The 22,069-nt window shown below is 42.4% G+C and overlaps 3 protein-coding genes across 4 annotated transcripts; all 3 read left to right on the forward strand.

The window, feature by feature from the left end:
• Positions 1 to 1,086: 1,086 nt before the first annotated feature.
• Positions 1,087 to 7,781, forward strand: LOC108112019 (putative inorganic phosphate cotransporter). 2 transcript variants are annotated; one of them, XM_017221759.2, is made up of 4 exons: positions 1,087 to 1,472; positions 5,891 to 6,027; positions 6,123 to 7,208; positions 7,326 to 7,781. In XM_017221759.2, the coding sequence occupies exons 1-4, from the start codon at positions 1,385 to 1,387 to the stop codon at positions 7,488 to 7,490; spliced, it is 1,476 nt and encodes a 491-aa protein (XP_017077248.1). In that variant the 5' UTR covers positions 1,087 to 1,384; the 3' UTR covers positions 7,491 to 7,781. The 2 variants fall into 2 exon arrangements, with proteins under 2 accessions (XP_017077248.1, XP_017077249.1); XM_017221760.2 differs by lacking the exon at positions 1,087 to 1,472 and adding an exon at positions 4,576 to 4,707.
• Positions 7,782 to 14,300: 6,519 nt separating this feature from the next.
• On the forward strand, positions 14,301 to 19,575 carry LOC108112020 (putative inorganic phosphate cotransporter). Its single transcript, XM_017221761.1, has 4 exons — positions 14,301 to 14,646; positions 17,355 to 17,533; positions 17,753 to 18,829; positions 18,894 to 19,575. Exons 1-4 carry the CDS (start codon positions 14,598 to 14,600, stop codon positions 19,068 to 19,070), a joined length of 1,482 nt encoding a protein of 493 aa, XP_017077250.1. The 5' UTR covers positions 14,301 to 14,597; the 3' UTR covers positions 19,071 to 19,575.
• Positions 19,576 to 19,919: 344 nt separating this feature from the next.
• Positions 19,920 to 22,059, forward strand: LOC108111983 (putative inorganic phosphate cotransporter). The gene is made up of 4 exons (XM_017221703.1): positions 19,920 to 20,130; positions 20,206 to 20,342; positions 20,511 to 21,608; positions 21,668 to 22,059. Exons 1-4 carry the CDS (start codon positions 20,070 to 20,072, stop codon positions 21,863 to 21,865), a joined length of 1,494 nt encoding a protein of 497 aa, XP_017077192.1. The 5' UTR covers positions 19,920 to 20,069; the 3' UTR covers positions 21,866 to 22,059.
• The last annotated feature ends 10 nt before the right edge of the window (positions 22,060 to 22,069 follow it).

Below are 22,069 nucleotides of genomic sequence, written 5' to 3' on the forward strand. Positions count from 1 at the left end.
ATCTGTATCTATGTGGCGGGTTACTTGGCAATAAGAAATTCCAATTGTTGTCTATAAAAAACAAACAAAGCAATGCAAAAAAGAAAACAATCGTTTGAGAGATACAAGAGAGAGAGGTGGTTGAGATGCGAAACGAATTCCATTGGGGCAGCCAGGCATGAACTATGCATAACTAAGAATTTTAATCAACACACTTTTGCTATGTCGTAACCGAGAACATTTCTAATTGGGCCCCTTCGGCTGGGCAAAAGTGAAAGTGCCCTAATGTCAAGGGGACTGCACTCTCTTCACAGTCACTGCCAGGAATTTCCAAAGACCACTAGAGATACCTACTTAGATAGATAGATCGTTAAGCTTGAAGTTCCGTGGCATCCACGAGTACGACAAGTGATCGCTTAACCAGTTTTCAAGCTACGCCACTCTACGCCGTTTTTTTTTTTTTTTGTCAGTTTCTGTTTGGGTCGGGGTTTCCCTTGTCGACCAATAATTCAATCTCTGTTTACCAAAAAAAAAAAAAAAAAAACAGAAAAAAGTTGTATTCATTTGATGAGGTGAAGACCCCCAGCTAGCCATAAATTTTCCATTGGCCCATTTCGGTGCGTTCGGGGTGCATGCCATTCGCATCGCCCTCGGGATTGATACCAAAGAATATATCATTATGTCAAGATCATCAAATGAGCCTCCTTTGATTGGGTGCGAGGTCCGTCCACTTGAGCGTGCCTTACACAGAACACAAACGGCGTCCCTGACAAGCCCGTCGGGTTGGGTAATCTAAAGATGAGTTCGATAAGATTCGATTTCACGGATATCTCTGGCAGTACGACGACGCCCACCACCCCACGGGCTGTCCACGAACCGGGCAAGTGGCCTGGGGAATTTCTCCGTACGCCGGAATCGAATTCATCGAGAGTGGTATTCGTGGTGGAGTGGTTAGCTAGCTGGCTGGCTAGCCTGGCTAACTGGCTACCTAGCTTCATATGCTCGAATCTCGATTCGCCGGTGACGTATTTCGGAGCGTGTTTGAGTGGCGATCGATCGAGCAGCGTATAAATGGAGTCCCCAGCGCCGACTCAGCGTTCAGTCGGTCTGAATACGCAGCGGCGGCGAGAGCGGTACTTAAGTACTATATATATATATCAACCAAACTGAAATCGGGCAGTAACGAAAGCAATTGAAACAGTTGTGAATATGGTGACATTTGTAAATATTTAATTACCACGCCGCATTAAGAACGGCCCAGCCGTAATAGTGATAGAACGTTGCATACAACCTACAACCTCACCTCAAATACAGCCTCCACTGCCAACTCTCAGCGAAGAGTGTTTGTCTCAAAATAAATAAATTATTTATTTATTTAAAAAGTATTACCTAAAAATCAGTCATCATGAAGCTGGTGTGTTGCGGTGGCAATAATGGATCCATTGACATGGACGGCAAAAATTCCACAAAAGAAGATGAAGCCGTGGGCAAACGTAAGTGGAGCGGTTCGATAATAATGGTTAGATAACCCCAATAAGTCGGGCCTTAAGTCAGAAAATGACACTTACTTGAGAGCCTCATAAATCTAAAAGGGGAGGTAGTAAAAAAAATGATCATGCATGTTGAAAAAAGAAATTTTATAAGTGGGTTACGACATGGGAGGTGTCAGGAAAAAATCATCTTTAATTGGTTAAATACTACGCCTTTTGGAACTAGTTATAGCAGGGGTTTCCCTTTAGGTTTAATAATAAGTTTTAAGTTTTTGAAAACTATTCAGAGTAAATACGATACAAAGACAAGGAAGGATTATCACGTGAAGAGTGAAGTACAGTGATTTGCAAAAATAATACCAATCGATCGTAATAGATCGAAAATAATACATTGTTACCGAAAAGTTTTCCGAAACCTGAAGTGCTGTTTGATTACTTCGGCAATTAATGTTCAAGTGCAAGCAGGCTGCTAATTTCAGTAAATGTGATTAAATCTTAAGTGGCAGTGACGGTTAATTTTTTGTTAATCATTTTATTTTTGTGAATGCAACAAGTGTTTTCTTGGTGCCAAAATGTGGTTTCGCCTGGATGCGGTTTAGTCACCGAACCGGGTTTTAGGCTAATTATAATGGACCAAACAGGGTCTGGCCATTAAATATGAATTAGTTTAGATAAGAGGAGGAAAGGGGCCTGGCCAGAGAATGGATATATGTGTATCGGAGAGACAGACAGACAGACAGACAGGAAGCGAGCCCACAAATATATAGATATACATATATTAATCATCAAAGTTCGTATGCAAATCCCGACCCAGGGCAAAAGTAAACCCCGCGATTCATTTCATTTTTATTATTGTTTGGGTAGCAGCCAACTGGGCGTATGTGGAATACGAAAACGAATACGAATACTAACTAAAAATCAGATAAACAAAAACACCAAGATCACAAAGAATGCTCCAATACTCGACAGGCTGTCTGAGGCGAATCCAGTTTAGTACCGGCGGCTAATGAGCAACTATTGCGAAAAATAAATACTGCTACTAAACAACAGCAAACATCGGCTAGGGGGGGGACTCAGATTCAGATTGAGAGATACGATTCTTTGAACAATTAGAGTCAGTGGCGTATATGGCGAAAACATAAATCTCGCATATTTCCTATTATGTTCCTGCTTTGACTAAACGGAACGACAACCACCCGGCTGCCGAGGGGGAAATGGATTGGTTATTTAGATATTTCAATATTTGGTTATCTGGTTCTGCCTTTAGGGACAAGGCACCTTGCTAATTATAAATGCATATTCGAATTTATTACTGGATATATTGAGAGCTGCGTGCAATTATCGGGCCGACATGTAAATTCATTAGCACTTGACAAAATGCGGGAAATTCTTCCGTCAGAGCATAAATTACAAAAGTGCGCTTAAAAATAAGCTCAGCCAAGTTTGGATTACTTGTAATTGTATATTTAAATAATTTCACTAAATATTCAAATTGGCAAGGCAGGCGCCATGGCGCCCGATAAATAATGCACAAATAAAACACAATTCGAGACGAGGCTGACACCGCAAGTCGGGTCACAAATCACATGTAGAACGGAAGGTTATGAACCTGATAGGCCACCAGCTACACAGAGAGAAATATCTATCTCAATCTAAACGAAACTAATTTGTTTACAAATCTCTCTCTTGATTGCTATAAATTCAGTATTGACTTTTAAGTTAATGGGCATTTTCAACGAATTTTTTGCATTTTATTTTAAAACGCATTTTAATAGCCAGCCCGTCCGGCTGACGTCAAGCCATTAGAAATTTGTTAATATATTTTTAATACCCATTAATTAAAATAACATTCTTTATAAACCAGATTTTTGTAAAAAATGAATTTAATCTTATACTAATATCAGCTTTTTCCCTGTGTTGTGGGTGGGCATATCGCTTAGTAAAACCAGCTCTGCCAGTTTTCTGTGCGTTTAGCTGATACCGGTAAAGCAAAAAACCCAAACTCGGCCAAAATGCTGGCTTATCAGCCGTCCATCCATCCAACTGAATAGCATTGGGTGGCCAAATGACTGGGCCTTGTCTGCGGCATGTTGTGACAAGTGTACATATTTCGGATTCATCAGCCACTTGACGGCCATCGTCCCCTGGACACCATCAGCAGAAGCAGCACCAGCACCACCCTCCTATCAAACCCTATCAAAACTGTCATCGAGTGGCGCTCGCTATCTGCTCAATGTGAAACTGAAGTGCCTGGACATTTGAAAGTCGTTGGTCTTAACGTCTTCGTTGTGGAGTTTCCACCTGCCAAATTGCCATATCCTTATCAGACATGATAGCACCAATAATGCCTTTAAGCTCTGATGAATTTACTTCAGAAGTGTGTCGACTTTTCTGAGACTGAACTTCATTCATCGATGTGGGAAAAATAACTTAATTCAAATTTATAATTCCATTATGTGCCAGCTGGTAATTACATATCTAATTGCGTGACTTGTGGTTAGCTGGAGCTTTCAAGTTTGGATCTAGTTCTTTATAGAGACCGTCTACCGTAGTAAACAATAATATTGCAGCTTTTGGGGGTTAGCTTTTCAGTGCTTTTCAGCTGAATGAAAAGCTTCTGGTATATAGAATACGATCCAATTTCCACCTGCTTTCAAGTTCAAAGCTAACGGAAAATAATTTGAAAACCAGTAGGTAGGCTATAAATCTCAGATAATTTTGGATCAGTGATTGGAGCCTACTATTAGCACGCATTGGCCTTGTGATCAACGGCGCACATTGCCTGAATTGGTTACATCAAAATCTAGAGATAACCAACACCCCAAGGGGTCGAAAAAAGGGGTGGCTAGGCGGGGGCTGCAACTGAGGGAGCGGGCAACTGCCACGCGCTTTTATACAGCCAACAAATCACAGCGACAGCTAACGTCACAGGTCCAGACACAGATACAGATACGCCTCGAGCTATAGCTATAGCTATAGCTATGTCTATAGCTTCACATACTTACGATTACCCATATACCCATGCACATTAACTGGGCGATGCTGGTTAGGTGATCTGACTATTTGCGTAAAGCACCTGCGGATGCTCTGCCAAGAAGCCATCAGTTAGTGAACAGGCTCCAAGCCGAACGGTAGTGCCTGGCTGTGAGATCCGACAAACAATCTGATTCAGAGCTAATTATTATTACGATTAAAACTATGGTTACCACTGTGAAGAATCGTCGTTTTGAGGATGAAGGTGGGTCCTGTCTTAAGGTGTTTTATCAAGAATATTTGTAGAGCCGAAAAAAGTTAAATATTTTATGCTTAAGAAAACTCTTGAAAAATTAGAAGCAATTTAGTGCTCAAAAAGTTGAAAATTTCAGTTTTTAAAACCAAGTTTCCTTGTTACTGAAGAAGAAAAGGCCAAATTTATGATTATTTTAAATATGTGAGTTGGAACAGATCAGTTTTTCTAAAGTAAAATATTTTAGAAAATATATATCTTTTTAATATATAGTCTGAGTTAACCTCTAGATATTCCCAGCTTCACCGCAGCTTCTTCCCAAGATCGGGCAAGGTCAAAACCTACCAAACATAGATCTCTCGTGACTGTCAAGAAATTGCGTAGAAGTTCTTATCAGCGATGATAAGAGAATATCCATAAAAGACGAGCCCCCATTTTCAGTTAGAATAGCAGAAAAAAGGGGTGTGCCTCAGGACTTAACGGGTGCAGTTAAGCCCCTAGTGTAAAGCCGTTGTAACTGGATTATTATGGCCCACTCGTAGTCAGTTAATCTCTGTCAGTAGACGCGAGATTAAACAAACACCGAACATTAGCCCAGTACATACAGAGATATAGTTTCATATCTAACTAAAGGGGTTAATTGCGGGAGGTGGGATATGCAGATGGGTGGGTGGTTCATGGCCCCAGACATGGGACGCTGAAGTGTGGCCGACAATTCGGCGCCATATCTATGAATGGAATTTTTTTCGTAATCCAGAAACCAGAAACAGAAGCTGCCCCCCAAATGCAAATAGAAAGCCAACTAATTGTGTCTCCAGCGCTTGTCTGGCTGATAAGGGATGATAAATTTATGCGAAAATTACGGCTAAAACGGGAGTAAGAAGAGCCAGGGGTATACTCTGTACACTGTCAGTCATAAATCTATTTCGCTGGGGGCTGGTTATCGGCTCTTTGGTGTCTGAAAACAAAGCAAGAAGGAAAATCCGAATCTTGGCCACAAGCGACCTACAGGAGTCCTTCAGACAGAGTCCCCTACTTCTATTACATTTATAAATATGCCTCTGATAGTGCGCCTGATAGCTGATAAGCGCAGCTAATCGATTTGGCTGACTGCCCATTGATTGGGCTGAAGATCAGCACGGGAGTCTGATTACCCAACCTTACCTAATCGATTCTGTTCTGATTGCTTTTTTAGATTCCGGCTTGGGAGTGCGTCACCTCCAGGTCTTCCTGCTCTTCTTCGCCCTTACTGTGGCCTATGCCCTGCGAGTGAACCTCTCCGTGGCCGTGGTGGCCATGACCGATGCTGCCTCCGTGAATCCAGATTTCCCTGTAAGTGTATAGGACTCACTCCTTAAAAGACTATAAATAATTAATGATTTTTTATATTTTAATATTAATTATTTTAAATTTCATTGATTTTTCAGGAGTACGATTGGTCGGAGAAGACGAAATCCCTGCTGCTGAGTAGTTTCTTCTGGGGCTACGTGGTCACCCAAGTGCCAGCTGGTCAGTTGGCCCGCAAATATGGTGGCAAAGTGATGATCCTTACTGGTCTGTCCATCTGCTCGATCCTGAATGTCCTGACACCCATTTGCGCCAGGATTGGAGGATGGCAGCTGGTTTGCGCCCTGCGAGTTGTAGAGGGTCTGTGCCAGGGAGTCGTTTTTCCCTCAACCCACACGATCCTGTCCCAATGGGCGCCGCCCAAGGAGAGAGCCACTTTGGGAACATGTGCCTACTCGGGTAACCAGTTCGGAACGATTCTCATGTTGGCCACCAGTGGAGTTATTGCAGCCTCGCCAATCGGATGGCCCAGCATCTTCTACATCTCCGGAGGAATCGGTTGTGTCTGGTCGGTGGTGTACTTCTTCTTCGGAGCAGGATCTCCATCTGAATGCAAGAGCATCTCGGCAGAAGAAAAGAAACTGATTGAGATGTCGCAGGCCAGCGAAGTTAGTGGTGCCCAGGAACTGCCCAAGGAACAGCTGTCCACGCCCTGGATGAGCTTCTTCACCTCGCCCGCCTTCCTTGTCCTGATCGTGGCTCACTCGGTCCACAACTGGGGTTTCTGGACTCTGCTTACCGAGATTCCCAGCTACATGAAGAACGTCCTGGGCAAGGACATCAAGTCAAATGCCCTGCTCTCCTCGCTCCCCTACGTCTGCATGTTCGTCATGTCCTTTGTGTTCTCAACGATATCCGCCCAGTTGAACAACCGAAACTGCATCTCCACAGTAACCAGCAGGAAGCTCTTCAACTCCATTGGTCTCTGGATTCCCATGATCACGTTGATTTGCTTAGGTTACGTGGACACGGATGAGTCGCAGCTGGCCGTAGTGCTGCTCTGCTTTACCGTGGGTATGAATGGAGCCACCTATCTGGGTTACAACATGAACCACATCGATCTGTCGCCGAACTTCGCTGGAATTCTCATGGGCATCACCAACGGAGTGGCCAACATCATGAGCATCATTGCCCCACTGATCGTCGGATTCATTGTCACAGATGAGGTGAGTTTTGAACTTGAGTGTAGTTTTGGGTTCTTTCAAAGTTTGAGCCATTTAAGTGTTGTAGACCAATTTGAATTATATCATTACTAATTTCGTATTTCGTCTTCAATTTTCCAGCACGATCCCGAGCAGTGGCGCATTGTGTTCTTCATTGCCGCCGGCTTCTATCTGGTGGGCAACAGTCTCTTCGTGATCTTCGGCAAGGCCAATGTGCAGCCCTGGAACGATCCCCCGGCAAAGCCTCGTCGCAACTCCACTCCCCAGGTGGAGTCGCAGCACTAGACGGACGCGGGGGGCTTGAGTTTAGTGAAAATGGGTACAGAAACCGCTAGTCAGCAAGTTCCGTTCTCCTCCGAAATAAACCCAAAAACTATCAATCCTAAATGCAACCAGGTGCAATGCATTCTCGCATTGGCCGTGTGTATATTTGTAAATTGTATTTGTTAAATGTGACTACATTGTATTTGCATTCCACTCGTGTTAAGTTCTAGTTAGTAAAGCCTAATTGATAAGATCAAACATGCGAAAAAAAGTAAACAATAAAAAATGCATGTAAAACATGTGCAAGGAAAACCGCAGCCAATTTTTAATCCCACATGTGGTGGGACTTTAATGTGGGTGGGAACTGCTTCTCTTTTGAAGGTCACTTGAATCAAAAATGCTTTAAAGTGCCTAATTATTTCTGGGAAAAGCACTCAAGATTTGGCCATTATGTTACTCAACTTTAAGAAGGACAATCAATGTCAGGACTTGAGATTAAAAATCTCGATTAAGATAATGAATAAGTGGTCATATAGAATGTTGAAGGTGTTGAACCTTCTGATTTAACTTAAGATATATACATAAGCGTCTTAGTTAGTGAGTTGCCATTCCGTGCGATTTAGATTGCCGAAATTTCGTCATATACCATGGTGTTTACTGCTTTTCTTTGTAAATATTTATAATTATTATAAAGTTCACTGACCTACATTTTGTCAATGAAGAACGTAGCTAGAAGGTTTTGTGAATAAAAGATTTATCAATGAAATTTTTTATTTACTAAATACCCCGAGAAGTATGCTTTAAAAACGAGAGAAATTCATGTGTAAAATAAGCTTCATCCTGATGTAGATGATATGAAGACGACATGTAGATGTCATATAGGTGGAGTGAGACATAAACAAATTGCCTCATGTAACTCATTATCTGGAAAACCGTGGAGATGGATCTTTGGATATGAGATACCAATCTTATGGCCTTGGCTAAGATCTTTGTCAACCACAAAAAAACGTGTTAAGATAAAATTCTCCCATTAAGGTCTGCTGACGCAGCAAGTAAAGTGACCAAAAAACTTAACACTAGACTCCGTTGCCATCAGATAAAGTTGGATCACAAAACTAAGTCAAGCTGGCAAATCAATTTGGCAATCATTTAATCCCCATTTTGAGCGTATCTCTCACATGCTACCAAGAGTGCCGTGCACATTTTATAGCTTCGAACTCGGCGGGCAAATGGAAACTAAGGAATATGGCGGCTGGTGGGGATCGGGGGCTCGGAGCTCATGGCAGTGGCGGGGCGAACTTGTTGATAAGCGGAATTTGAATAAATGTTTTTTTTTTCCACTTTCAAGCACGCGATATGAACAAAGGCAGTATTATATATGCATATATATGTATATATGTTGACAGGGCGATATATATAACAAGCACATATGTATTTTTAGCTGAGTGACGGGAATACGAGAGTTTTTGAGTCAACCTAATTTAAATTCGATTCCCACTAAAACTAGCATTTCGAATCAGATCTCGTGCTGGGTAAGTTCCGAGTTCTGTCAGTTTCAGCAATTTTCATTCCCCAGCCACATGCTCAGGAATCTCGAGCTCCTAAGCAACCGTATGATAAGGGAATCCATTAAATGCCCATTTAAAGGGGGTTATTTTTATGAAATCTGAAGAGATCTTATCGAGTCAGAATAAAACCGTAAAATTGAACTGTGGCCACTTGTCCTATCGGCCAGGCAATTTCCTACACAGTGGAAAAGTGTAAGAAAATGTTGGTCAATTCTGAAAAAGATTTCAATTGATGTTTTGAACTATTATACAAAAAACTTAAACAGATTACCCCAGATTATTATTTTACAATCTAGTACGGAGTCAGCCCATGAACCATAGTTTTTAGTCTAAGAACTTTTCTTTAAAGACTTCAAATATCAAGACAAAGGACTTCGAAGAAAAGGCAATAACACTTTATTGCCTTAATTGAACATTATAAAGTGATTTAGTAATAGCTGTACTTAAGAACCACAAACAGTAAGAGAAAGGGGATTTTATGTGTTAGCCAAAATAATACGTATTTTATGATGGCAAGAAGTGTTTTTCACAGTATAATTTTTGATATGATACTTCTACAAAGTGCTCAATCAACATTTAATTAAAGGCTCCAAATATATATAACCACAGATATATATGTATTACTGTTTACTTTTTATCGCAACCTATAAGTAATTAAATTCCAAAAATTTAAAGATCAGACTGTATTTAGTTATTAATTAAAAAGACATTCTGTAGACATCAGAGGGTTAATCTATTTTTCCGGTGTATAGCTTCGTTTGGGTTTTTGGCCATCATCTGGTCATAAACTGGTTGGTTGGCGACTCGGTGCGGGGGATCCAAAATAAAGTGTGCAAATCTCGACCAGAATGAAGGAATGAGAAATGCGTGATAGTCGGCCGACTCGGCGTGAATCGGCAGTTTCTCGAGTGTCTCTCTCTTTCTCTCTGGTGGTGAAATCACGGGTAGCACACCCATGGGGCCCCAACTTCCCTCGCCTCCTGGCCCCCGCCCCCATTTTAAAAATGGCAAACTCATTTTGTGACTCGCTTTCGACATAATAAAAAAATATAAAGAGAGAAAGACAGAAAGAGAGAGAGAGAGAGAGAGCCAACAGCACATGGTTATCACGTGAACCAGGCGCCGAGCAGTGGAATCGGGTGGCTTCGTCGTGTGCGGGAAACGTGATCAAAGATCGGCCGAGAGAGCACTTGTGTGGATGTATTGGTGAATCGGATTGGGGCCTGCAAAATGGCAAAAACAATTAGCACAGTGCGGCGCCCCATACTCTCGCTCTCCTTCTCCGCTGCTCTCTCCGATCGTATTCTTTGTCCCCCTCCTCTTTCTATCTCCCTCTCTTTAAGGTTATCGCTTAATCATTTTTGCACTGTTAACGCAAATACTGAATGTTGTTTGTTGTTTTCTTTTTGCAACAAATTGTATTCGTATTTATATACTGAAGCGAGTATTCAGCTGTCCCCTCGGCTATAATGAATCGTTAATTTCCATTTCACAACCAACTCGATGCTCATTTCAGCCATTTTTCGGGTCTATATTTGCCAAGTCATCATCTCAAGTGATCTGTGGATGGTTTTGTTGTTTTTGGGTTATTTCAGTTTTAGCCCTACGCCAGCTAGATAATAGCTTTGGGCCCCGTGATGTCACGCAGCTGGTGATAAATCAGCGCTACTGTTACCCTGCAAGCGATAAAGCTTACACAATAAAATGTTAAATACGCCTTTCTTTATGGCCCCTCGAAATCTTCCGTAAGATTAGATTCTTGATTCTAGATTCTGCAGTCGCAGTGCGTCCTCAAGAGATTTGTCGAGTGACTCAAGGCAATCTTTTTCTGTCCACCTTCACCGGAAATAACTGCTCCGAAGTGATCTATTTATACGGGATAGTGACAGCAATTAAATTGAATAAAATTTTGAATAAGTTTTTCCGCAAATAGGCGTCTTTGAGTGTTTGCCAACTGGCTGACCCACAGACATCATATTATTCCTTACCCCCTCTGACAGGGTGCTAATAGAAAGCCACGCCCCCACCTGCCACACCCACAACACGAAGACTGATCAGTATCTGAATTCCAACATATATATCTGATAAAAGTTTCCAACGCCAGTGGACCCACGCTAATTGGAATTGGCGGGTGGCACTGTGGACAATGGCTGGACAATTGGATTGATTGGACGCAATTCAATTACGACGCCGCCAGTCGGTAACTCATATATACCTTAGGAATTCACACCATCCCAATCGATTTGATCCCCCGCTGTAATGAGCCATTTGCCCAAACATTTAGATGCCTCAAAAATATAAATTCCAATATTGTGATCGATTTAACCCGCCTTGTTTGCATGCAAAGCCATCTAAATGTGTACGAAAGTCAAACGATCGACTCGGGAATACTCTTTTCAATTTGTTTCACTTTACTGACTGGCCAACGGTAAATGATATTGATCGAAATTAATTACTGCTATCTTTGGGAATGGAAAAGTTTCTGCTATTTAAAGCTGTTAGGTAACCTTGATTGCTTTTATGAGAGCTTCACGACTTTTTAGGCAAGTCACTCGGTAGCTAATTAATACACAAATTTAGTATGTTAAGAGTGTACAATTATAATCCTATTGTCTGAACTTTTTTGTCTAAGATAGGATCTTTGTTTAAGTGTAAGAAATCAATATATACTTCTTGATATTTGATAAAGAAACAACCAAAAACTCCCCAACTCAACAAGTTTTCATTAGGTTTTTTAATAATTTTAACATTGATAGACACACAGTTATGTGTTCCAGGACGCATTAAGTTTAGTAATTTATACGAAAATCAGTACAAGAATGATCACTGTCAAAATACATCTCATAGCTCGATATACCCTCCGCATAGAGCAACAGATGACTAACAAATTTGCATAGGCCAACATTTGCGAAGGGCATTAAAATGCTGTTGGCGCCAACGCCTCCAAACAATGTCCATGTGTCCCGGGGACATCGTGATTAGCAGTGGAAAAAAACTTCCCAACGAGCATTGGAAAGGAGCCAGAACCATCGATATAGATATAGTACACAACACAATCGGCTCGCAATTAGTCCGTTTAGAGGGTTTTTGTTTGGTTACACCTGGCGTATACGTAATGCAGCGTAAATAATTTTTCCGCTGCGAGATCGATATTTGTACAATTCGTGTAAGAGAAAAGCTGCATATTAATTAGCCTAGAACAGGGCTCACCGGCAAGGGTGTGCCATATGGTAGGTGGTTCCAACCCACCCCCTGATCTAGCGATTCTATATCCCTCCTTTAACCCTCAACAACTGACGTCAAGCTGACTGACTGTTTACCATTCGTCAGGCGATAAGCTCTCTGGTGCTGTAACAATCACATCCATCAGTGCCTGCCTTTTGAAGTGGGCGTGTCACTCGATTAGATTGGAATCGCAGGAATTTCTCGACATTCTCTAAATTTAGCCTGCCATAAATCTGTATTTCGCTCATATCACTTACTAAAAATGTCCCATTAGAGGCGATGGCCAATTCTTTAGCCGCAGATCCGGTGCTGATAACAGGGTTATGGATTGGGCCACCAAGGGGCCCGGCTAATCGAATGCCCTCCCAGAAAATGGGAAGCCGATAACGTACCTTGGTCTCGAGATTCGCAATTCAGGGAGCTAGCAAAATGAACGTGCCTTAAAACGTGTCTGTCATGTGCCAGAAATTGATTTGCCATCAGCGAAATGCACGGGAAACAAATAAATACCATATATCATATGAGTAAGGGTGTCAGCACTGAGAATAATTTTATTGTTAGTTGTTAAAATAATATTAATTAATTGATTAAAATATAGAATATGGAAAAAAGAATGAAAGCCTTTTAATTACAATTTGTAAATATATGCAATGGAATAATGGTAAGCAATCTTTTTTTTAATATTTAAAAGTTGTTTTTTTATGAAATTTTATATTTAATTTTATATCTAGGACTAGGTCTAGGAATAAAGGCCTCAGGGTAAAACTATAAGAGGATTTTTCTTTGAAGAAAAAGAAACTAAAGGTTTCTTAAGAATAGCAGTAAAATATTTTATAATTACATAACATTTTTGCTCTCTGTAAGAACGGGAATGGGAGTGGAGCCTTATCAACCAGCAGCTGTCGTCATTGGCCTCTGACTCCTGCTGCTGTCCCTCCTCCAGGCCGTCTTCCCTTAAGTGTTTGTCAGAATCAGAATGAATTTGCAGAGCGTTTCCTGGGGGATTGATGGGGTGAAGTGGGCCGGGGACTAAGACTCATTTACTTAGTCAAAAATCGAGAATCAAAGTCTGAAGTGTCGGGCGCTGATAAGCATAAATAATTTGTTTAAAACATTTCATTTTCAGCAATTATATTTTGATAAGAAGAGCGTAAGTGTGTGAGGGGGGGAAACGATGAAAACAATAAAGAAGGCAACCAATAAACAAGTCAAGTAATTAAAAGTGAGGGAAATGAAGTGGAGGAAAATCGTGTCATCTTGAAATGAAAATTGCATTGATCAAAGGGTCTGCGACTTACGCAAGCGAGTGAATCAAGGGTGTACATCGATCAACCAAAACGATGTTATGGATCGTCTCGAGGCTAGGTTATGTCATTAGCTAGAGTCCATAAAGAGATCTGAGAAGATGGAATGGGACTAAGATGATTTTGTTTCAGGCTTATCAGGGAAACACAATGACCTCGCCTGAGGTTTTCGAGGCACATCGTTATCTCGTTGTATGGTTTAGCGGGGTAAGCTGTTTACCTAGGAATCCACAGGATGCATTTCATTCATGCCTAAGGTCAGAATTAGTATCTGGAAGATACCGGATTGTCCGCAGAGAGACACCGCGTGAAAGAGAGAGAGAATTTAATTTGTGAAGAGAGACAGAGCGATCTGTGACTAATGTTACAGCCTGTTGCAGCCACAATACCAAGAAATCGATGGTCGGTGTAGCAGGGAAGAGGGATAGGGGAACGGTAACCACTTGGCCCGAACTGATAACCATGTGCTGGTCTTGGTGTTGTTTACTTACTCCCGTTCGCCGGTTCACCCAGAGAGAAATCCACTACAGCTACAACTACAACGACAACGCAACACAAAGAGTATCCGTGAGTGCCAGCGTGTTCGGTTTGACTGATAGCGGAATTCACGCGATACACATGCTCTCTTCGGCGCGATTTATGTGTGTGTTGGTGCTGGTGTTGGTGAGAGCGGTTGGACGAGCGGTCGGGCGGGCCGAGTTCGATCATATTTATAAAAGAATCGACCGCCGCCAGTTACTCAAGCAGTCGCAGTCGTTCGCCAGAACGTTCAAAACCCGCTCGTCGCCGAACTGAAAAATCGCTTTTGAAAAGTCCTACGCCCAGAATCTCTGGATCCCGTAATCGTTTCCAAACTGAAACAGAAAAACACGCGTATAGAAAGTCGACCAAACACATGTGCTGTAATTTTATGCCGGAACCGGAAAAAGCTTCGCGAAATAACCGAAAAATTCCAGTGACCAAAACGTGAACGTTAACGTTTTTCGAAAAAATCTATAAAAAAATATATAAACTCAACCCGCGCCGCACACATGACAACTAAATTGACCATGGTGAAAACGGGTGGTAAATACGCCAACGGTAAGTACCTAGTACACACCCCCACTGAAGATCGCACTGTGCTGCTGTTCCGATATCTCTCTCCAAGCCGTTCGTAATCTTGGACAACTGTCCAAAGCACGTGTCTTATGTAAGCGTCGCGATCGTTCGACTTGATCCGAGCTTGTGTTGCCGGAAACCGCTTAATTGGTTCTCTAACAGCACTCCCATATTTCTATCTCGATGTCTGGCTCAGTCGCAATGTTAGCTCCATTTCTAGAATAACTATTTTTCTTGTTGTTCTTTGAACTTATTTAGCCGTTCAGCTGGAAGCGATGCTTCAGCGGTTCACAAATATCAGAAATAATTATGCATCTGTACTGCATTATAGACGACCTCCACTGCATGCCAGAACTGCATCCTCCGAGATACAATTTAAATTTTCCTCAATTTATTTACGTGCGTTGTTTTTTTTTCGTCTCCGTGATTTTTAGTTACGCTGACAAACAAAATAAAATCACATTTTAGCACTTTCGAGTGATAAAAATAAACAAAACGAAGAAAAGCGAGAATCGAGAGGTGGCAGTGTTTCTGCGCCAATGAAATAAAGAACTTTAAATAGATCCCGCAGACGTCCGGTTGAGGTTGAGAAGCAGGAGCAGCCAGCTTGGTCAGCTGATAAGCCGTAAATCCCAAAGACAAATTCACAGTTGTAAAATAGTCCGCCATCTATGTATGTATGTACAGATGTACACTTACACGTTCCAAATGCATGTGAGTGTTTTGCCCTCACTAATTTGAACTGTAAACATAATGCCTCCCATCACAGTTGGGTGGGTGGTATAACGGTAAAAGCGACGCTGTAACCAGCGGTTATCTTATCAACACAAAAACAATGGGGACCTCCGTTCGCGCCTGGAAAGCTGGTCGTCGGCGTTCCAGTTTTATCGGGGCCCGCGAGCTATCGGTTATCAATACGGCTCATACTTGACTCACTTAGTGCTGTGTGTCCTTCGATTGTCCCACTAACGGACAAAAGTGCGGTGACTGTACACCCGGACCGGCAATCAATCAAAATATACGCGAATATACTATAAATGGCAACCAATAAACACTCCAAGCTGTGGAGCTCTGACTTTATGGAGGCTCATAAATGTTGATTGATTTGGCTCGGCCTATATGTATATTTCACAGAAAATTAGTTTACAATCGTTATTTTCGTCCGAGGTTTGGGTGTACGGGGATATCTGATTCTTTTCTGGCACTCTCCGTCTCGAGACAAAAAGTTCTATATCTTGGCCATAAATTTGCTCAGCGTTACGCCTAAGGGGAAGACATTGCGCAAATAAATTTAAAAACGTGTCAGATAAAGCGTTCTCACACGACCACGAGTCATCGCGTTCAACACGATAAACCCAGGCAAAAGAGACGACGCAACCAGGGGGGATAGAGAGTGGTCGAGCTACAGAGAGAGATAGAAGGAGCGCCACTCGACAAGAGGAAATGGAAATGGAAGTGGAAGTGGGAGAGAGAGCTCAAAGTTCGGACGACAGTTTCGGTTTCGGACGGCAATTCAAATGTGAAATTACTGGAAACACAGTACAACTTGTATAGCTTGATTCACCATCTATGGCATGATAAACGGAAAAAATATAATTAATTTATATGGAAGTTAGGTTCGTTGCTAAAATTGTTGTGGTAATGTTGGACTTTTTTATCAAGAGTAGTTTTTATCAAATAAGAAAAACAATATGTGGAATTTTATAATTAAAATTAATAATCACTTTAACATTTTATTTTCTCTGTAATTTAAAATAATATTAAAGCAATTATTTTCTAATATTATATTATTTAAAACAAATAAGATTTGGGGAAGTTGAAACAACAGAAGCTTCGGACTGTAGGCATAATAATTAATGGTTTGGAATCATACTCAAGCTTGGGGTTCAATAGACCCCAGTGCCTTGTAAGGCCGCGTTGCAAGGTTGCCAACGGTGAAGCGGTGTTGCAATATGCACCAATCTACCACCTCCCACCGCCCACTGACCACCTGCCACCCAGCCCACTCCTATTTATAAAGTCTAAGCCATTTATGGCGATCCAAAGTCGGGTTTAAAAATAGCCAAATGCACGAAAACAAATCCGCGTAAGGCCGAGACCAGATAACTACATATTGGTGTAACCATTGGTCGAGAGAGATCGTCACGTGAGGATCGGCCCGGTCGGCCGATTGCCTCGAACAGGTAGTGTGGACCACATGCGACCGTACCCTATACTTTATTTATTATAGTATAGTACAGCACCGTCTGTGCACCGTCGTCGTTGCATTTTCACAACAATAATAACAAAGACGTCGGCGGCAGGTCGGTCTCTCAATGCTCAATGCTCAATTCTCAATATTCGCAGCCAACTTTGGTCGAGTGGGTGTCTCTGTATATGTGATGTTTCCACCCATCTCTTTCTGGCCCGATGGCATGTGCGTGCGTGAACAAGATTTTGACATAGTCAAAGTGTTTTATAAATAAACGCGCCCCACATACTTACATGGCTACCAGTTTGGGCTTAGTGAGTAGCCAACATACAGAGAGAGAGACTGATAGAGAGAAAGATATTTAGAGAGAACGGGATCCGAGAGTTGATAAGGGGCTAAGAGCGATGGAGAAAAAACGCCACATGTGTTGTCCCCCCTCCAGCATTCCACACTTTCAATTCCCCATGCTAACCCTCTGTACCGATCTCTCATCTTTCAGAGAAATTCATCGGGGTGAGGCATGTGCAATGTCTCCTGTGCTTCTTCTGCCTGGCGATGAGCTACGCCTGGCGGGTGAACATCAGTGTGGCCCTGGTGGCCATGACTGACAATAGCACCAACCTGGCCAAGAACGTCACCGATCCTAGTAACACCGAATTCGATCTTTTTAATTCCGAGGTAAGTTTAATTCCTTTTTTAAACTGCTCCAATGGATCAGAAACGTTGTATTTTGATAAGCTCTCTTTTCGATTACAGAACTAAAATAACTTTCTTTTTTAACATAACTATCTTATGTTAATTCTGAGGTTTAAAGTGATCTGAAATTGAAGCTTGCACTCAAAATACATAATATTTCCAGCTTTTTAAACACTATCTAACCATTTCTATCCTTTTCAGCGCTACTACAACTTTACACAGACGCAGAAGGCAAGCATGCAAGGAAGCTTTTTCTGGGGCTACATAGTGACCCAGGTGCCAGGTGGCTACTTCGCACAGCGCTACGGGGCAAAGACCATGCTACTGTACGGGTTGGGCATTGCCGCTATGATCACGATTCTGTCACCAGCGTCCCTGCAATTCGGATGGATCGCCTTTGATGCCATGCGATTCGTCATGGGTCTGAGCCAGGGTGCAGTCCATCCGGCAACGCATGCGCTGTTGTCTAAGTGGTCACCCGCCGAAGAACGAGGAATGTTAGGAACGCTTTGCTATTCTGGTGCTCAGTTCGGAACAGTGGTGATGTTGGCTACGAGTGGTTATATTGCGGACTCCTTCTTGGGCTGGCCAAGTATCTTTTATTTGGGTGGAGCTGCTGGAGTCGTGTGGATGGTGATGTGGTACCTCTTCTCGGCGAGCACGCCCGAAGAGCACCGCCTTATTTCTCCCGGAGAACTCAAGTACATCATGGATTCACGTAGCGATGGCAAGATTCAATCCGCTGAAAAACTAGCACCCACGCCCTGGAGGGCCATCTTCAGTTCGCCACCGTTTTTATCCCTCCTGGTGGTACACTGCACCCATTTGTTCGGTTATTGGCTACTGCTCACCCAGATACCCACCTACATGAAGAAGATCTATAACGTGGATATTAAGCAGAGTGCGCTGCTCTCTTCGCTTCCCTACATGGCAATGCTCCTGATGAGCTTTTTCTTTGTCTGGCTGTCGAAGGTGTTGCAGAAGAAGGAAGGTCTCTCGTTGTCCCTCAACAGGAAAATCTTCAACTCCATTGGCCACTGGGTACCCATGATCTCTCTGATCGCCCTGGGCTATGTGCCCGCAGACAATGCTCCCTTGGCGGTTACGTTGCTCACATTGGCCGTTGGAATTACTGGAGCCACCTTCTTGGGCTTCCAGGTGAACCACATCGATTTGTCTCCGAATTACGCTGGCACCCTGATGGGTCTTACGAATGGAGCGGCAAATGTGATGAGTGGAATTGCACCAATGATCGTTGGATTCATTGTCATTGATGATGTAAGTTTTTTAAAGTACATTTTATTTAGTTATCCCTACTAATTTTAAAATCTTCTTTTTATAGTCAAACGTTGATGAGTGGCGATGGGTTTTCCTATTGGTCGCCGCCTTCTACTTCTTTGGCAATCTTATGTTCGTTATCTTCGGACGCACTGAGGTCCAGTGGTGGGACTCACCACGGGACAGTAAGCAGGATGTGGAGCAGGGCACTCCCCTCGCACCAAATGGCCAGGTCAAATAAAAACCTTGCATGGGTTGGCATACCCACACCGCATCCAGAATCATCCGGGCTGTTGTTTCTTAGTTTCGTAGTTAGTTAGTTAGTTAGTTAGAGATCAGACGAGCTGAAAGTTAACTTTAGTGACAATCGCGTGCTTCCATTAGCGATATTATACGGTAATTGCTTAGTCCTAAGGCAGCGTAAATTATTATTGTTTGCAGTATTTTCCATTATGTACATAAACAAAAGAAAAACGAATGAAAACAAACAACAAAACAATTAAATTTGCAACTTTAGAAAACGTTCAGTGTAAATAGGGACAAAGCCCGCGACGAGTGTACTCGCTGCTGCAATATCAAGTCTAGTAATTGTTATGTTTTAGTCTTAAGTTAGGAATTAACAAAAACCAAACTTGTGATGAAAAGAGTAAACTTAAAAAAGTGGTTTGCAAAAAAAGAATGATAAAGACAATACTAGCCATGAATAAAACAGCTCAACTTGCAGCTGCAAAAGAATTAAACTATAATCATTTGTGTTTTATTTGAACAGAGATTTGAATTTGATAGACAGTTGCCTGTTAAATATCGATTGATATCGCACTCTAATGGAACTATCGGATAGTGTGGGTAAATAATCAACTGTTTACACCAGACTTAGGTGTTGATGAAATCCAATTGACCCAGAAACAAACATTTTTTGTTATTATTAATATAAAAAAAAATCATAAAAAAATGAATTTTAAAATCTCTAAATGTTTTAAATTTTCTAACAATTTGTAAATTGTACAAATAATTCTTCAGTCATGTTTCCATCTCAAACTATCGTCGCACTTGTTAGAGCGATAATTTCAATAGTGCCGTCCCCACTTCGATAGCCAGCAGATGGCAATTGTTGTTCTTACCAGCTGTGTTATGTTTGGACGCTTTTCCGAGGCGTACTTCACCCCACTCCCGCACGCGCCACCAAATCAATCCAAAGCACGATCTAAGTTGGCTACGTGGAAGAGATTGCACCTGCAATATGGTGCTTGGATGCCTACCCTGTTGCGGTCGTAATGGCTATCAGCAAATCGGTAATACGGGTGAGTTCTTACATTACCTCCTGTCCCTTGTTCAGTATTCGCAATTGCGTTTGAGCTAATTGCGCACTATTTCAGGTCCTCGGTTCGGAGTGCGTCATCTGCAATGCATCCTGGTGTTCTTCGGACTGGCCGTGGCCTATTCCCTGAGGGTGAATCTCTCCGTGGCCATTGTAGCCATGACAGATCGCAATGCCAGCAATCCGGATTTTCCTGTATGTATGTAGATTAGAACCCTGCATGAATCAACACATTTTGATTCATTCAATAACAAGCTTGACGATAACAGAATTTAATTGAGTATTAAATTAAATCGTTTAATTCTGAGTTCTAATGCATATAAACCTTTTGGAGCTGAAATAAAAAGACTTTACTTTTTGCAGGAGTTCGACTGGAACGAAAGCACAAAGTCTTACCTACTTAGTAGCTTCTTTTGGGGCTATGTGGTCACCCAGATTCCAGGCGGCTATATGTCGTCAATTTACGGCGCGAAGTACATGCTGTTCTACGGCGTGCTCATCTGTTCCTTTTTGGCCTTACTAACACCGTTTTGTGCTGTAAACGGTGGCTGGGAACTTGTAGTGGTGCTTCGGGCGGTTCAAGGACTTTGCCAGGGCGTCATCTTCCCCTCCACGCACACGTTTCTATCAAAGTGGGCACCGGCGGAGGAGCGTGGCCGTTTGGTGGGCTACAGCTACTCGGGCTCACAGTTTGGAACCGTTGTGATGCTTTCCGTTAGTGGATATATTGCCTCGTCCTCGCTGGGCTGGCCCAGCACTTTCTACATACCCGGATGCGTGGGTATTGTTTGGGCATTCGTGTGGCTCTACTATTGTTCCAGCACTCCAGCGCAACATTCCACGATAACGCCAAATGAGCGAAGGTATATTGAATCCTCTGGACAGACAAGGAGACCTTCGGATGCTGGACGCGAGGAACAACAACTTCCGCCGACTCCCTGGCGGAGTATCCTTACCTCGGGGCCCTTTTTGGTGCTCATCCTTGCCCATTGTGCTAACAACTGGGGCTTCTGGACGCTACTTACGGAGATTCCCACCTTCATGAAAAATGTTCTGGGCATGGACATAAAGAATAATGGACCACTGTCAGCGCTTCCCTACTTCGCCATGATCCTGCTGACCTGTGTCTTCATCTGGCTCTCAGATGTACTGAAGCAGAGAGGAACCGTAATCCCATTGGGATTTTCAAGGAAGTTCTTCAACACGCTAGGAATGTGGCTCCCAATGCTGTCATTAGTTGGATTAGGTTACATCACCGAAGGTGAAGCCAATGTCCGTCTGGCCATTGGATTGCTCACCGCAGCAGTGGCCACCAATTCAGCTACCTATCTGGGCTTCCATGTTAACCACATTGATTTGTCTCCCAACTATGCGGGTACACTGATGGGCATTACAAATTGTGCGGCTAACTTTATGAGCATACTGGCTCCTCTAATCGTGGGACTGATAGTGTGGGATGAGGTAACATAATGGAAGATTATGACATATTGGGATTTTAATGTGATTTTTTTTATCTTTAGAAAAATCCTGCTCAATGGCGAATAGTTTTCTTCTTCACCGCTTTTGTTTACTTTATTGGTAATCTTCTGTTCATGCTTTTCGGACGCACAAGGGTTCAACCCTGGAACACTCCCCTTCCAATGAGGTCGGCGTCTCCAGGAGGAGGAGTAGAGCCGACTGACGCTACCGAGGATCGAGCACCTCTCATAGACGCATAAAATATAATTTAACGCAAGACGTAAGACGCCTGAGGATTGGTTGTAATTGTGAAACTTTTGTACCTTGAAGGCGAAGCATTCCATGGAATTGATAAATCGCAATTAGTATCGTATTACTAGCTATATACGTTTACCTATTTATGTCTACAGATATATACCGAATATATATACTATTTATGTATGAAGCATCAAAATCCTTTTTTT

This window comes from Drosophila eugracilis, unplaced genomic scaffold (genome assembly GCF_018153835.1).
Source record: "Drosophila eugracilis isolate 14026-0451.02 unplaced genomic scaffold, ASM1815383v1 contig_90, whole genome shotgun sequence".
NCBI lineage: Eukaryota > Metazoa > Arthropoda > Insecta > Diptera > Drosophilidae > Drosophila > Drosophila eugracilis.

Coding starts and splice junctions, on each gene's coding strand:
- LOC108112019 (XM_017221759.2), top strand. CDS start 1,385: ATGAAGCTGGTGTGTTGCGGTGGCAATAATGGATCCATTGACATGGAC. Junction 1,473..5,890: donor AGATGAAGCCGTGGGCAAAC/GTAAGTGGAGCG, acceptor TTGCTTTTTTAG/ATTCCGGCTTGGGAGTGCGT. Junction 6,028..6,122: donor CCGTGAATCCAGATTTCCCT/GTAAGTGTATAG, acceptor TTGATTTTTCAG/GAGTACGATTGGTCGGAGAA.
- LOC108112020 (XM_017221761.1), top strand. CDS start 14,598: ATGACAACTAAATTGACCATGGTGAAAACGGGTGGTAAATACGCCAAC. Junction 17,534..17,752: donor TCGATCTTTTTAATTCCGAG/GTAAGTTTAATT, acceptor TATCCTTTTCAG/CGCTACTACAACTTTACACA. Junction 18,830..18,893: donor GATTCATTGTCATTGATGAT/GTAAGTTTTTTA, acceptor TTCTTTTTATAG/TCAAACGTTGATGAGTGGCG.
- LOC108111983 (XM_017221703.1), top strand. CDS start 20,070: ATGGTGCTTGGATGCCTACCCTGTTGCGGTCGTAATGGCTATCAGCAA. Junction 20,131..20,205: donor TCAGCAAATCGGTAATACGG/GTGAGTTCTTAC, acceptor GCACTATTTCAG/GTCCTCGGTTCGGAGTGCGT. Junction 21,609..21,667: donor GACTGATAGTGTGGGATGAG/GTAACATAATGG, acceptor TTTTATCTTTAG/AAAAATCCTGCTCAATGGCG.